The sequence below is a fragment of the Ursus arctos genome, unplaced genomic scaffold, assembly GCF_023065955.2.
Source record: "Ursus arctos isolate Adak ecotype North America unplaced genomic scaffold, UrsArc2.0 scaffold_20, whole genome shotgun sequence".
NCBI classification, from domain to species: Eukaryota; Metazoa; Chordata; class Mammalia; order Carnivora; family Ursidae; genus Ursus; species Ursus arctos.
This window is the reverse complement of record NW_026622875.1, coordinates 9,449,802-9,462,040: the sequence shown is the minus strand read 5'-3', so window position 1 is coordinate 9,462,040 and position 12,239 is coordinate 9,449,802. Positions and strand designations below refer to the sequence as shown.

Genomic DNA, 12,239 nt, shown 5'->3' with positions numbered 1-12,239 from the left:
CTTTCCTCTGATAATCATCAGTTTATTCCTGTATTCATAGGTCTGATTTAGCTGTTTATTGGGTTTTTAGGTTTCATATATGAGTGAAATCATATAGTGTTTGTCTTTTTCAGCCAGACTTACTTCACTTAGCATAATATCCTCTAGGTCTATCCATGTTTTGCAAATGGCAAAAAAAAAAAAAAAAAAAAAAAACCCAAAAAACAAAAAAACCTCATCCTTTTTTATGGCTGCATAATATTCTCTCTGTGTACGTGTGTGCATACCACATCTTCCTTATCCATTCATCTCTTGATGGACACTTAAGTTTCTTCCATATCTTGGTTATTGTAAATAATGCTGCAGTAAATATAGAGGTGCATGTATCTTTTCAACTTAATGTTTTCATTTTCATTGGGTAAATATCCATTAGTAAAATTACAAAATTATTGAATCATATGGCATTTCTATTTTTAATTTTTTTTTAAAGATTTTATTTATTTATTTGACAGAGATAGAGACAGCCAGCGAGAGAGGGAACACAAGCAGGGGGAGTGGGAGAGGAAGAAGCAGGCTCATAGCGGAGGAGCCTGATGTGGGGCTCGATCCCATAACGCTGGGATCACGCCCTGAGCCGAAGGCAGACGCTTAACCGCTGTGCCACCCAGGCGCCCCTAATTTTTTGAGAAACTGTTTTCCACAGTGGCTGTACATTCCCACCAAGAGTACACACAGGTTCTTTTTTCTCCACGTTCTTGCCAACACTCATTTGTCTTTTTGATACTAACCATTCTAACAGGTATGGGGGATATCTCGTTGTGCTTTTGATTTGCATTTCCCTGATGATTAGTGATGCTGAGCATCTTTTCATGAGTCTTTTGACCATCTGTAGGTCTTCTTTGAAAAAATATCTATTGATATGGATTGTTTGGGTTTTTTTTGGTGTTGTGTGAGTTCTTTACATATTTTAGATATTAACCCCTTATTGGCTATATCGTTTGCAAATGTCTTCTCCCATTCACTAGGTTGCCTTTTGGTTTTGCCAGTGGTTTTCTTCACTGTGCAAAAACTTTTTATTTCAATGTAGTCCCAATAGTTTATTTTCCCTTTTGTTTCCTTTGCGTCAGACATTTCTAGAAAAATGTTTACTATGGCTGATAGCAAAGAAATTGCCTGTTTTCTCTTCTAGGATTTTTGTGGTTTCAGGTCTCACATTTAGATCTTTAATTCGTTTTGAGTTTATTTTTGTGAATGGTGTTAGAAAGTGGTCCAGTTTTATTCTTTTACATGTAGCTATCCAGCTTTCCTAGTACCATTTATTGAAAGGACTATTTTTCCCCATTGTATATTCTTGCCTCGTCATAGATTAATTGATCATATAAGTGTGGGTTTACTTCTGGCCTCTCTATTCTTTTCCACTGATATATGTGTCTGTTTTTGTGCCAGTAGCATACTGGTTTTGTTTTGTTTTATTTTTATACTGTTTTGATTACTGTGTCCTTGTAGTTTATCTTGAAATCTGGAATAATACCTTAGTTTTGTTCTTTCGCAAGATTGCTTTGGCTGTCCAGGGTCTTTTGTGGTTCCATACAGATTTTAGTATTACTCTAGTTCTGTGAAAAATGTTGGTATTTTGATATGGATTGCATTGAATGTGTAGATTGTTTGGGTAGTATGGGGATTTTAGCAATTTAATTCTTCTAATCCATGAGCATGGAATATCTTTCCATTTGTTTGTGTCCTCTTCAGTTTCTTTCACCAGCGTTTTATAGTTCTCAGAGTTACAGGTCTTTCACTTCTTGGTTAAGTTTGTCCCTAGGTATGTAATTCTTCTTGTACAATTGTGAATGGTATTATTTTCTTAATTTCTCTTTCTGCTATTTCATTGTCAGTGTATAGAAATGCTACTGATTTCTGGGTATTAATTTTGTATCCTGCAATTTTACTGAATTCATTTATTACTGCTAGTAGTTTTTGGTGGAGTCTGTAGGATTTCCCATGTGTAACATCATGTTGTCTTCAAATAGTGACAGCTTAACTTCTTTACCACTATTGATACCTCTTATTTTTTTTTTCTTCTCTGATTGCTGTAGTCAGGGCTTCCAGTACTACATTGAATAGAAGTGGCAGGAGAGGACATCCTTGTCTTGTTCCTGCTCTTAGAGGAAAAGCTGTCAGTTTTTCAGCATTGAGCATGATGCTAGCTGTGGGTTTTTCATATATAGCCTTTATTATGTTGAGGTAAAACATGGGCAGATCTTGTCTGCCAAATTAGGTGTGCTGCCTGTGTACATTTGGGCAGCTACTTGGAATGAAATCTCAGTGGGCCTTTGGCATGGGTTGAATAAATTTTTAAAATTTCCACGACACTTTATGTCTGAACTGAGTTAGGTAGATTTTAATATGGGATTTTAATTTAGGGTTTATATCATTAGAGAAATAGTTGTATAACTTTTATTCAAACATGTTTTTGTTTAAAAAAAAAACAAAAAAATTGTTGATGGTGTTACCATGCATGACATATTTTCCAGTCCATCTTTTGGCTTCTAGAAAACCATTAAAAATTATGTATTTTTATTTTCAGGGTGACTGTCGTTCCTACAGTTACGTGTGTGGAATCTCCAGTAAAGATGAGCCTGACTGGGAATCTCTTATTTTCCTGGCTAGACTTATACCTCGCATGTGTCACAACATTAACAGGTATGTTCTGCAGGGGATAAGTTGTGAGGTGAAACGGAAGGATGTGTTTTTTAAGGTCTTCCCACTATTGAGAGACCAAAAGACTCAAAGTATAGATACAGGTATGCACGTAGGTAATAGTTGAGCAGATACTTAATAATAGCTTGTGTTTTATTCCTTTGTCACAGTGCAATCATCTGCTTATTAAAAGACTTTTTGCTCTTGTTTAAACAAAAAATAGGAAGGATTTTAAAAAATTAAGTATTAAATATTAAAGGCACTTCTAAAACCTGTCTTCCAAATTAGGAGCTTATGCTAGCTGTTGGTTTTATGGTAATATCTTTCCTTCCAGGATTTCTTCTACTGGAAGGAATATGTATGGGTTATAGGATTAACAATAGAGACTTGGTTAATTTGGTAATCCCAGGGGAGATCAAAGAAAAGAAATAGGCATATGACAGATATCATTAAAACAACTACATGTAGAATTTATTTTGAATTTATTTTTTTTTCAGATCTAGTTTTTTTTCACTTGCATGGTAATTTCTAACGTTGGATATATCAACAGCTGATTTATTATCTATGTGTAATGCTCCATTGCACTGTCCCATATAGAGTTCAAAGAATCTCATACCAGATTGCTAATTAGATGTTCTAGTTTCACCATTGTCTACTGTCTTTTATTTTCTTCATGAGTATTAAGAGTATTAAGCAATTCACAACCAAAAAGATTACTTGAGGTTTCAGTTAACTCAGGTTTGTTGCAGGAATTAGGAACCTACCTATTGGTGTTCGCCCAGCAGGGTGTGTATAGTGTGTCCTTTGAGACAAGGAGTCAGAGGGAAGCCAGTTTTTAACTGGTGGGAACATGCCCACTAAGAGGCTTTTTACTGTGTTGAATCTAAGGCCTGCAGATAGAGAGGCACTGTCAGTACACTGAAAAGAGTGAATTTTTAATTAATAATGGTTAATTTGTAATTACCTATTTCGAATGGAGATAATTGCCATGGTTAAAGTAATGGTTCATAATCTATCTTCTAGAGAATGCTTAATGTCTAAATAAACTTCTTAGGTCATAGAGAACATTCCCTTTCCCTAAGTTTGACTCAACTGCTTCTGTTTTTCATTTCACAACATTCTTACAGTTTGCTCTCTCTCTCTCTGTTTTTCTTTTGCCACCGGTCCCTCATCCTTGTTTAAACTTTCTCTTCCTTTTATATGCTGGTTTCTTTGCCGGTTTTCTTTTTCCCTCGTCTGTTTTCCTCCCTCCTTTGTTTTCCTCCCTCCTTTCCCAAACATCCCTCCTCCCTGCAAAATAATGAAGTCTAACAACCAACAAACAAAAAAATAGATTTAAAAATATGAACCTAGCAAGCCTTTAAGAGTCTTGGTGAATTTTAGATTTCTTTGCCAGGGTCTGTTTTGGGAGTTGGAATTTAAACAAAAACATTTTTTTCTATTTTTGCCTAATTTTTTCCTAATTTGCATTGTGGAATCTTTGTATGGAGAGTGTCTGCTCCAGTTTTACTGTTCTGTGCAATGTGACAGACTACTTATTCCTGTGCATTCTATGAACACTCTTGTTTGTAAGAAATAAGAAAGAGCAAGTTCATGGCATTCTTTTTCCTAGTTGCTTTTTCCTTGAAGGATCATTTATGAACTCTAGGGACTGTATTGTTTAGTGGAAGTGTGGCATTTGATACATGGGACAAAAACTTGCTATATATTATGTTTGGGAGGAGGCAATGAATTAGTTGGTGGTAGTGTGGTTTTGATCTGATGCTCTTTTCTTCTGTATGTTTTTATTCCATTAAGAAAAAAGAAAAAAAATAATTAAACTTCACCATGGAAGTTGCCAAGAGAGATGTATTTTCTTTAGTTAAGACAAATAAGGCTGGGGAAAGGGGACAGTTGTGTGCTGGCTGGAGTCCCAAGTCAGGAAAGCTAGGATGCATTCATATCTATATCCTGACTGCCTCTTGTTTTCTGGGTAAAGGTTGTGGAACAGATCCCCCCAACCGGTGGTAGGATTCCTCTTGAGTTGGAATTATCTGATCCGAATTTCCTCAAGCTGTGTTCTTTTATTAAAGTTACTTTTATTAACACCTGCAGTGTATCTTCCTATCTTTCAAACAGATGTTTACTTAAAGAAGTAGTGAGTTATTCCTTTTAGGACCAAATAGTAGGACACCAAGTTCTGTTTTGGTAACATTTTTAGTAATGGGGAAATGAGAATCTTTCTTTGAAATCAATGTTTTCCAAAGTGAAAAAAAAAAATTGAGTAGTCAAATAAGTTTGGGAAATGCCCCGTAGCCTTATCTTGGAGGTTTCTAGTGCATATTAACATATAGTTTCTGAAGTTCTGGCATAAAACAACCTATTTTTTTGTTCAACTTCAGTGTTTCCCCAGGCTTGTGTGTATTTATTTTTTAGGGGTACTATAACAAATTTTCACAAACCAGGAGCCTTAAAACAAATTTATTGTCTCTCAGTTCTAGAGGCTAGAAGTCTGAAGTCGGGGTGTTAGCAGGGCCATGCTGTCTATGGCATAAGGCTCTGGGGGTCAGATCCTTCTTTGACTCTTCCTAGTTTCTGGCGTTTACTGGTAGTCTTTGGCTTATGACAGTGTAACTCCAGTATCTGTTGCCATCTTTACACGGCCCTCTCTCTGTTTTGTCTGTTTCCAAATTTTCCTCTTCTTAGAAGGACACCTTCAAAGATTAATTAATGCCTACCCCAATCCATTATGACCTTATCTTAACTTGATTACATCTGCAAAGACCCTATTTTCATGTATAGATTCTAGATGGACATGAAGTTTGGGGGATACCCATCAATCCAGTACCTTATATGAAAAGAGGATTGTGATAATCCCATATATCTTTGTACATTCTGAGATACTGTTATTCCAAAGAATACACTTTCAGGAAGGACATAGAACATAGCTTCTTATCCTGGGGCACCTGGGTGGCCCAGTCAGTTAAGTATCTGATTCTTGATTTTGGTTCAGGTCATTATCTCAGGGTTGTGAGATTGAGCCCTGTGTCGAATTTTTCACTGGGTGTGGAGCCTGCTTACGATTCTCTCCCTCTGTCCCTCCCCTCCCCACGTGTGCATGGTCTCTTTCTCCCTTTCAAAAAAAGGTATGTAATCTTTTTTCTCTTTTTTTTAAGATTTTATTTGAGAGAGAATCAGAGTATGAGTGGGGGTAAGGGCAGAGGGAGAAGTAGAGGGACAAGCAGACGCCCCATTTAGCATGGAGCCTGATGCAGAGCTCGATCCCAGGACCCCGAGATCATAACCTCAGCCAAAGTCCGATGCTTAGCTGACTGAGCCACTCAAGCGCCCCTATATAATCTTATATCCTGTTCTACCCATGTGGTGATTTGAAGTGGGTGAGAGAGGGCCTCAGAATAAATAGAAAGAATGATATTCTATGTTTTTTGCTTCTTCTACTAAAATGTCATTTTTCTGTAATTTTCACCTCCTCCCCTTCTAGAGTTGTCTATATATTTGGCCCACCAGTTAAAGAACCTCCTACGGATGTTACTCCCACTTTCTTAACAACAGGGGTGCTCAGTACTTTACGCCAAGCTGACTTTGAGGCCCATAACATTCTCAGGGAGTCTGGTAAGCTCATTTTGTTTATTACTACATGCTCTAACTAGAATTTGGAAATGTGGCATTACGATTTCTAGTTAGGAGGATGCAAGTTTGAATTTTTAGATGTTTTTATTTTTATTATTCATTTCTATGGATTGTTCTATGATACTGCCTGCCATACAAAATTTTTCACCTTCATGGTCGTTTGTGGATATGTACATATAGGCAAAAAATCGGAGTTGCCTGACTCCCATTGTTCCCAGCTGAGGTTATACAAGGCGATACTCTTTTTGCTCACTCTTACTGTAAACAAGTGTCCTTTTTGTAGTCTATTTAGTACCGTATTTTTTGCATTCGTGTGTTTTTTGTTTCTGATTTTACTGTTTGAAATGTCCCCCAGGCATAGTGCTGAGGTGCTGTCTGGGTTTCTGAGCACAGGAAGGCTGTCATGTGCCTTATGGAGAAAATCATGGGTTAGATAAGCTTTATTCGTGTGTGAATTATAGTGCTGTTGGCTATGAGTTCAATGCTAACGAATCCAAAATAAATAATAAAGTGTCTTTAAACAGAAGCATACGTAAAACAAGGTTATGTATTGATTGGCTAATGAAAATGGCTTGCAGGAATCTCTGTATTTCCTGTGGGGACAGTGGTTGACAGCTTGCTGATTCAGTGTTTGCAGTATAGACCATAACTACCTTGAGTAACAAGAGTGGACTTAAATATATCGCTTCACTGTAACATCGCTGCAATCATCAAATTCTGTTGTTTGTATTTGCAATTGAGTTTACTTACAGATATGACAGTAGTTGAAAACAATGCATCATGACAGTCTTAACTGGTACGTTTATGTATGTGATTTGAGATACTATCTAGGAGGATTTAATGGAACTGGGTTAGAGTGCTTTTTCCATGGTGTGGTAATTGGTTCTGCATGTTTACTTCCTTTTTCTAGGATATGCTGGGAAAATTAGCCAGATGCCAGTGATTTTGACACCATTGCATTTTGATCGGGACCCACTTCAGAAGCAGCCTTCATGCCAGAGATCTGTGGTTATTCGAACCTTTATTACTAGTGATTTCATGACTGGTATACCTGCAACACCTGGCAATGAAATCCCCGTAGAGGTAACTTATATATTTTTCTCATGTACATTTTTAATATCTCATACATTTTATAATATGGTGAATGGAATAGGCTATGACAAAACTGATATTTCTGGGGTTGGTTTTCTGTTTGTAAGATAGGCTTTTTTTTTTTTTTTAAAGATAGCACGTGTGCATGCGTGCACAGGGGGGCAGAAGGATGGGGAGAGAAGCAGACTCCCCGCCGAGCACAGAGCCTGAAAGGGGTGTCGGGGGGTGGGGGGACTCGAGTCAGGGCTACATCCTATGACCCTGAGATCCTGACCTGAGCCAAAATCGAGAGTCAGATGCTCAACCAGCTGAGCCACCCAGGCACCCCTAGGCTTTTATTATTTTTTTTAATCTCCACATAATTGATTAAATAAAGCACTGGGTGTTATACTCAAATGAATGATGGAACATTATGTCAGAAACTAATGATGTACTATAACTTGGCTAATTGAATTTAAATTAAAAAAAAATAATGTACTGTAGTTTTTTAGAAAAAACCTTCAATTTATTATAATCCTTCCAGATGTCTGATTACTATGTGGAAAGTAACCACCTCTAATCTATAATTCTGTCTAATCTTGCCAACCTCTACTTTATAAATAGTATTTTCCAAGTAAAGGAGAAAACCCTGGTAGTAGTGAAGAAGAGTTTATTAGAAAAATGGATGAGATTTGATACCATGGTGGCTTAGATACCCATGAATTGCTTAATGCTCTGCCTACTACCAACTCTTTTTTTTAAAGATTTTATTTATTTATTTGAGAGAGAGAAGAGTGAGAGAGAGCATGAATGGGGGAAGGGGTAGAGGAAGAAGCAGACTCCCCACTGAACAGGGAGCCCAATATAGGGCTCCATCCCAGGACCCTGGGGTCATGACCTGAGCTGAAGGCAGATGCTTAACCGACTGAGCCACCCAGGTGCCTCTACTACCAGCTATTTTTGATCACCACCTCCCTCTCCCGTTCTGTCTCCCCTGGAGTATTCCAGAGCAGCTATTTGCATAGTAGCAAATGAAAATCAAAGTGAGACTTTATTAGGTGGACCTCTGCTCTATACTCTAATGCAAGGCTCTGGTTATAGCTGGATAGCTAGGTTGGGACTGTGGTTTAGAGTTTGTTTCCCCTTAGTCTCAAATTTGCCAAATCTCTGTCCATTCAAGTGACCAGGCCTTATTCTCCTCTTGTACATTTGGTAGTGGTTGTTAGTACGGTGCATTCTGTGCCACTGTGCGGGCCTCAGACTTATATATTTCAGCCACAGACTATATGTGAAGCATTGGCTTTTAATACATAAAATCACATGCTTGGATGTCACAGCAATTTCAGATTGCTATACATTTCTAAACACTTGTTATGGACAAGTAACAAACATAATTTCAGACTGGCAACTGTTTGCAGACTACACTTTGAGTAGTACTGAGTTAATTCGCTTAAATCTATAGAAGGAAATTAGGTTCACTACATAAAATTAATCAGAGACCATACCATACACATAGAAGACAATAATAAAAATAGATCACATTTTAATTGTAAATGCAAGCCTTCTAGGTCTGTTGGACATGTGCTGGATCCTGGCTCTTCTATTTATGATCTTTGTTTTATAACAGGTGGTGTTAAAGATGGTCACTGAGATTAAGAAGATTCCTGGTATTTCTCGAATTATGTATGACTTAACATCAAAGCCCCCAGGAACTACCGAGTGGGAGTAATAAACTTGTTCTATTAAAGTATTGTGTTCAGTTTAAATTGATTAGAAACCATTCCCAGTATTGACATGCGGTACTGTGAAAAGAGTTACTGGAGCGGCTGCGTCACATCTGAGTTCTCGCCAGCAAAAATCTGCTTACGAGCTGAGTTGGGGATAACTAAAAGGGACTGAAGCGTTTGTACGGGTATGATCAAAGCACCATTGCCTACACTCAGACAGACTGGCACTGCTTTAGCCTTCGCCTCACTTGTTCTTTATGTATAAACTCACTTGCTGTTAATGTCTCCTGTCAATGAAGATGTATGAAGGTGGGTGAATTTGGGGGTAGTAATAGGCTTCTATCCCATTGCCAGTTTCTAAGAGCTGTTAGAAAATACCCATTATTTGCCAGTGTGACTTAATATGTATGTCTTTCAGAGAATCTGAATTTGCTTGTGTAAGTAGCTTACTCCTCCAAAGGTGGGGGTGAGGGGTGAACATATCAGATAAGGTGTAGCTGGGCTGTTCCAGCCCCTTTTGCAGGACCTGGGGCTATCAAATGTGAGCTCCCTTAAGATGGAAAACACCAGAAATTCATTGAAGTACTTAGAATTTTATAACATCACACCATGGGAGAAGGAAGCTACGAATGGTCTTGGTTTAAAACGTTTTCAGATTCTGTTCCACAGAGATGCCATGGTGTTCACTGCCAACCTGTTCATTAGTGAGGAGTTTTATCCTGCTTTACCCCCCTCCCCCCCCCCGCTTTGTTGCTGGCTCCCATAGCCTTGCGAGGAAGTTTCTGTTCTCTTCCCCAGAAGAGGTGGTCTTTGGTGTAACATAAAATCAGCTTTTTGATTGCATTTGGTCAGAAGACCAGCTGTGAGACTGCTGAAACCATTATACGTGCCCGCAGCTTAGACTGTCTAGTAAAGAGTTGTAAAATGAACTGTTAGATGTAATCTATAGGCGGGTTTATCACCCACTGCTCAGAAGACTGTGACCAGTCTTGGTCCATGCAAGATATTGCCACACCTTGTAATCCTCTATCATTTGTAAGATTCAAGAACTTGTATAGGACTCCTTGCCATTGCCACTGGTATCTACCAGGTCCTTTATAACATTTGTAGAAGCACTATAAAAATAGTAGTAGACTTAAATTCTACAATCATTTCATGATAGTTTAGCTGTTGTTACTCTTTAAGAACATTAATGAGTTTTTCGTCCTTTTTTTTTTTTTTTTTTTTAATTGAGATGTAATCTATCTATAGCAGATTAGTTTCCGGTGTCATGTTTCTCTCATGCCAAACCCATCTCAGATTGCTGCCTCTTATTTTCAAGATCTTTTGTATTAATCAGGTACAAAATTTTGTTTGGGATTCAGTATTATTAGGTAAACAGTAAAATTACTCATGGCTGAAGTCTACTTTTTATCCTGGCTGTCCCAGAGGACAAAAAAACTGTATTGCCAGGCCAGCAAGGGAAGAACTTCCATCTGTTGCAACAGATATCTGTACCCAAAACAAAGGAGTATTTGACTTCTGTGGAACTTGAAGGGTTCACTGTCTGTCCTGATGATGAGGTATTCGTACTGGCCTTTTGGAAAGAGGATATGTAAGTGATCTGGCCGTAACAGATTTGGAGTCATGTTATCTTCGAGCTGGAATAGACAACCTCTAAAAGGCTTACAAATATTTACATTGATGTGAAAAAAATTCCTCTTCTAGGAGAAGTTTCTTGCGATTTTGTATTTGAGCAAATAGGAAACTAGGAAGAATATAGAGTGAGGGTGTTTTCTATTTCTAATGTATGTTCTGTGGAACACTGCTCCACTGAGCTGATCCTTGTCAAAAGGGTTAGATGGTCATGGAGGTTGGGAAAGTGCTGTTCACTTGTCCTTCTGTCTTGGAAAGTCATGGTGTACATTATATCCAAAGCTCTGAGAAATTTTGATGTGAAAAATTGTTAAACTTTCTTAACCTGATATTTTCCTGATCTTTGTCTGCTAAGCTCTTTTTATAATCCTTAATACTGGAAAAAAATGGTCTCTCCAAAACACATCCTGACATGATATAGTAAAAAAAAAAAAAGTTAATTTTTTTTGGAATTTAGAAATTGTGTAGAATTTGAACCCCCTCTTCCTTTGCAAACCACGTTTTGCTTTGTGCCGTCCAGCACTACTCTGTATCTTCACAGCGTGTCATCCAAGCAGCTGAGAAAAGTTAAGATTATAGTCCATTTTACATTAAGGAAACAAGCTCAGCTTAGTAATGGTTACCTAATGAAATTCAGAATTAAATATAATCCTTAGTAGATTATGACTGCATTCCCATCAAATTGAATATATTTTGTTTCTTCATACCGATTAGGAGTAGGTAGGCAGGGCAAAGGATCATTCACTCCCCAAATTGGCAAGCACAGAGGAATTTTCAAGTACCCAGTTTCATCTTAATGGTGCCATCTATAATCATCAGCTGTTTTAGAAATAACATAGTCTGGCATAATTTCTGAAGGTAGGTCTTTGGGTGTATCTGGGAGATGGGTTATACTTTTTTTCCGTCTTTTGCTGCCCCTTCATCCTCAGGTCGTTGCCTGCATGTAGCCAAACAAGCATCATAAAAGTTTTTTCCTCACTGCCCTAAGGCCTCTCAGGGCAAGGCTTAACGGGAAGTTCTCCTTGTATAATTGACCCATCAGGAATAAATATATTTCCAAAATATGAGTCATCTTCTTATTTACGATAAGAGTAGTTAGTTTCTGTCATGCCTAGTGTTATACCCGTTTTTGTTTTTTTTTTTTGAATTATCCCTCTCCACTACTCTCCATACCCTCTTCCTCTCTCCTACTGTTTCCTGAATTTTCATTGGAATGTGGTAAGGACCTTCATACCTTAGCTATTACCCCGATGGGTGTTCCTTTCATTGCCCCAATCAGAAGGTAATAGAGAACTGAATATAAGCTGGATGTTTCTATCCTTGGAAAGCAGCCCCCCCCCCCGCCTTATTCTTATTGAGGTAGTTTAGCCATGCAGGTGATAGAGGGAACCAGGGTATCCATGTTTGTTTGTTTGTTTTTTTAAAATCACTGCAGGGCTTTGACAACAGTAATGGTGGTCTCCTTGGCTCCTATATTGCTGACCATTTCGTTCAATGACA

General features: G+C 38.0%; 1 protein-coding gene across 2 annotated transcripts in view; it reads left to right on the top strand.

The window, feature by feature from the left end:
* The window catches only part of GMPS (guanine monophosphate synthase), a 61,280-nt gene extending 52,156 nt beyond the window's left edge, over positions 1–9,124 (top strand). For both annotated transcript variants that reach the window (XM_026497342.3, XM_057316032.1), the window contains exons 13-16: positions 2,564–2,679; positions 6,158–6,288; positions 7,217–7,389; positions 9,005–9,124. In XM_026497342.3, the coding sequence (XP_026353127.1) occupies positions 2,564–2,679; positions 6,158–6,288; positions 7,217–7,389; positions 9,005–9,106 (522 nt within the window). In that variant the 3' untranslated portion in view covers positions 9,107–9,124. The remainder of the gene's footprint in view (positions 1–2,563; positions 2,680–6,157; positions 6,289–7,216; positions 7,390–9,004) is intronic.
* The last annotated feature ends 3,115 nt before the right edge of the window (positions 9,125–12,239 follow it).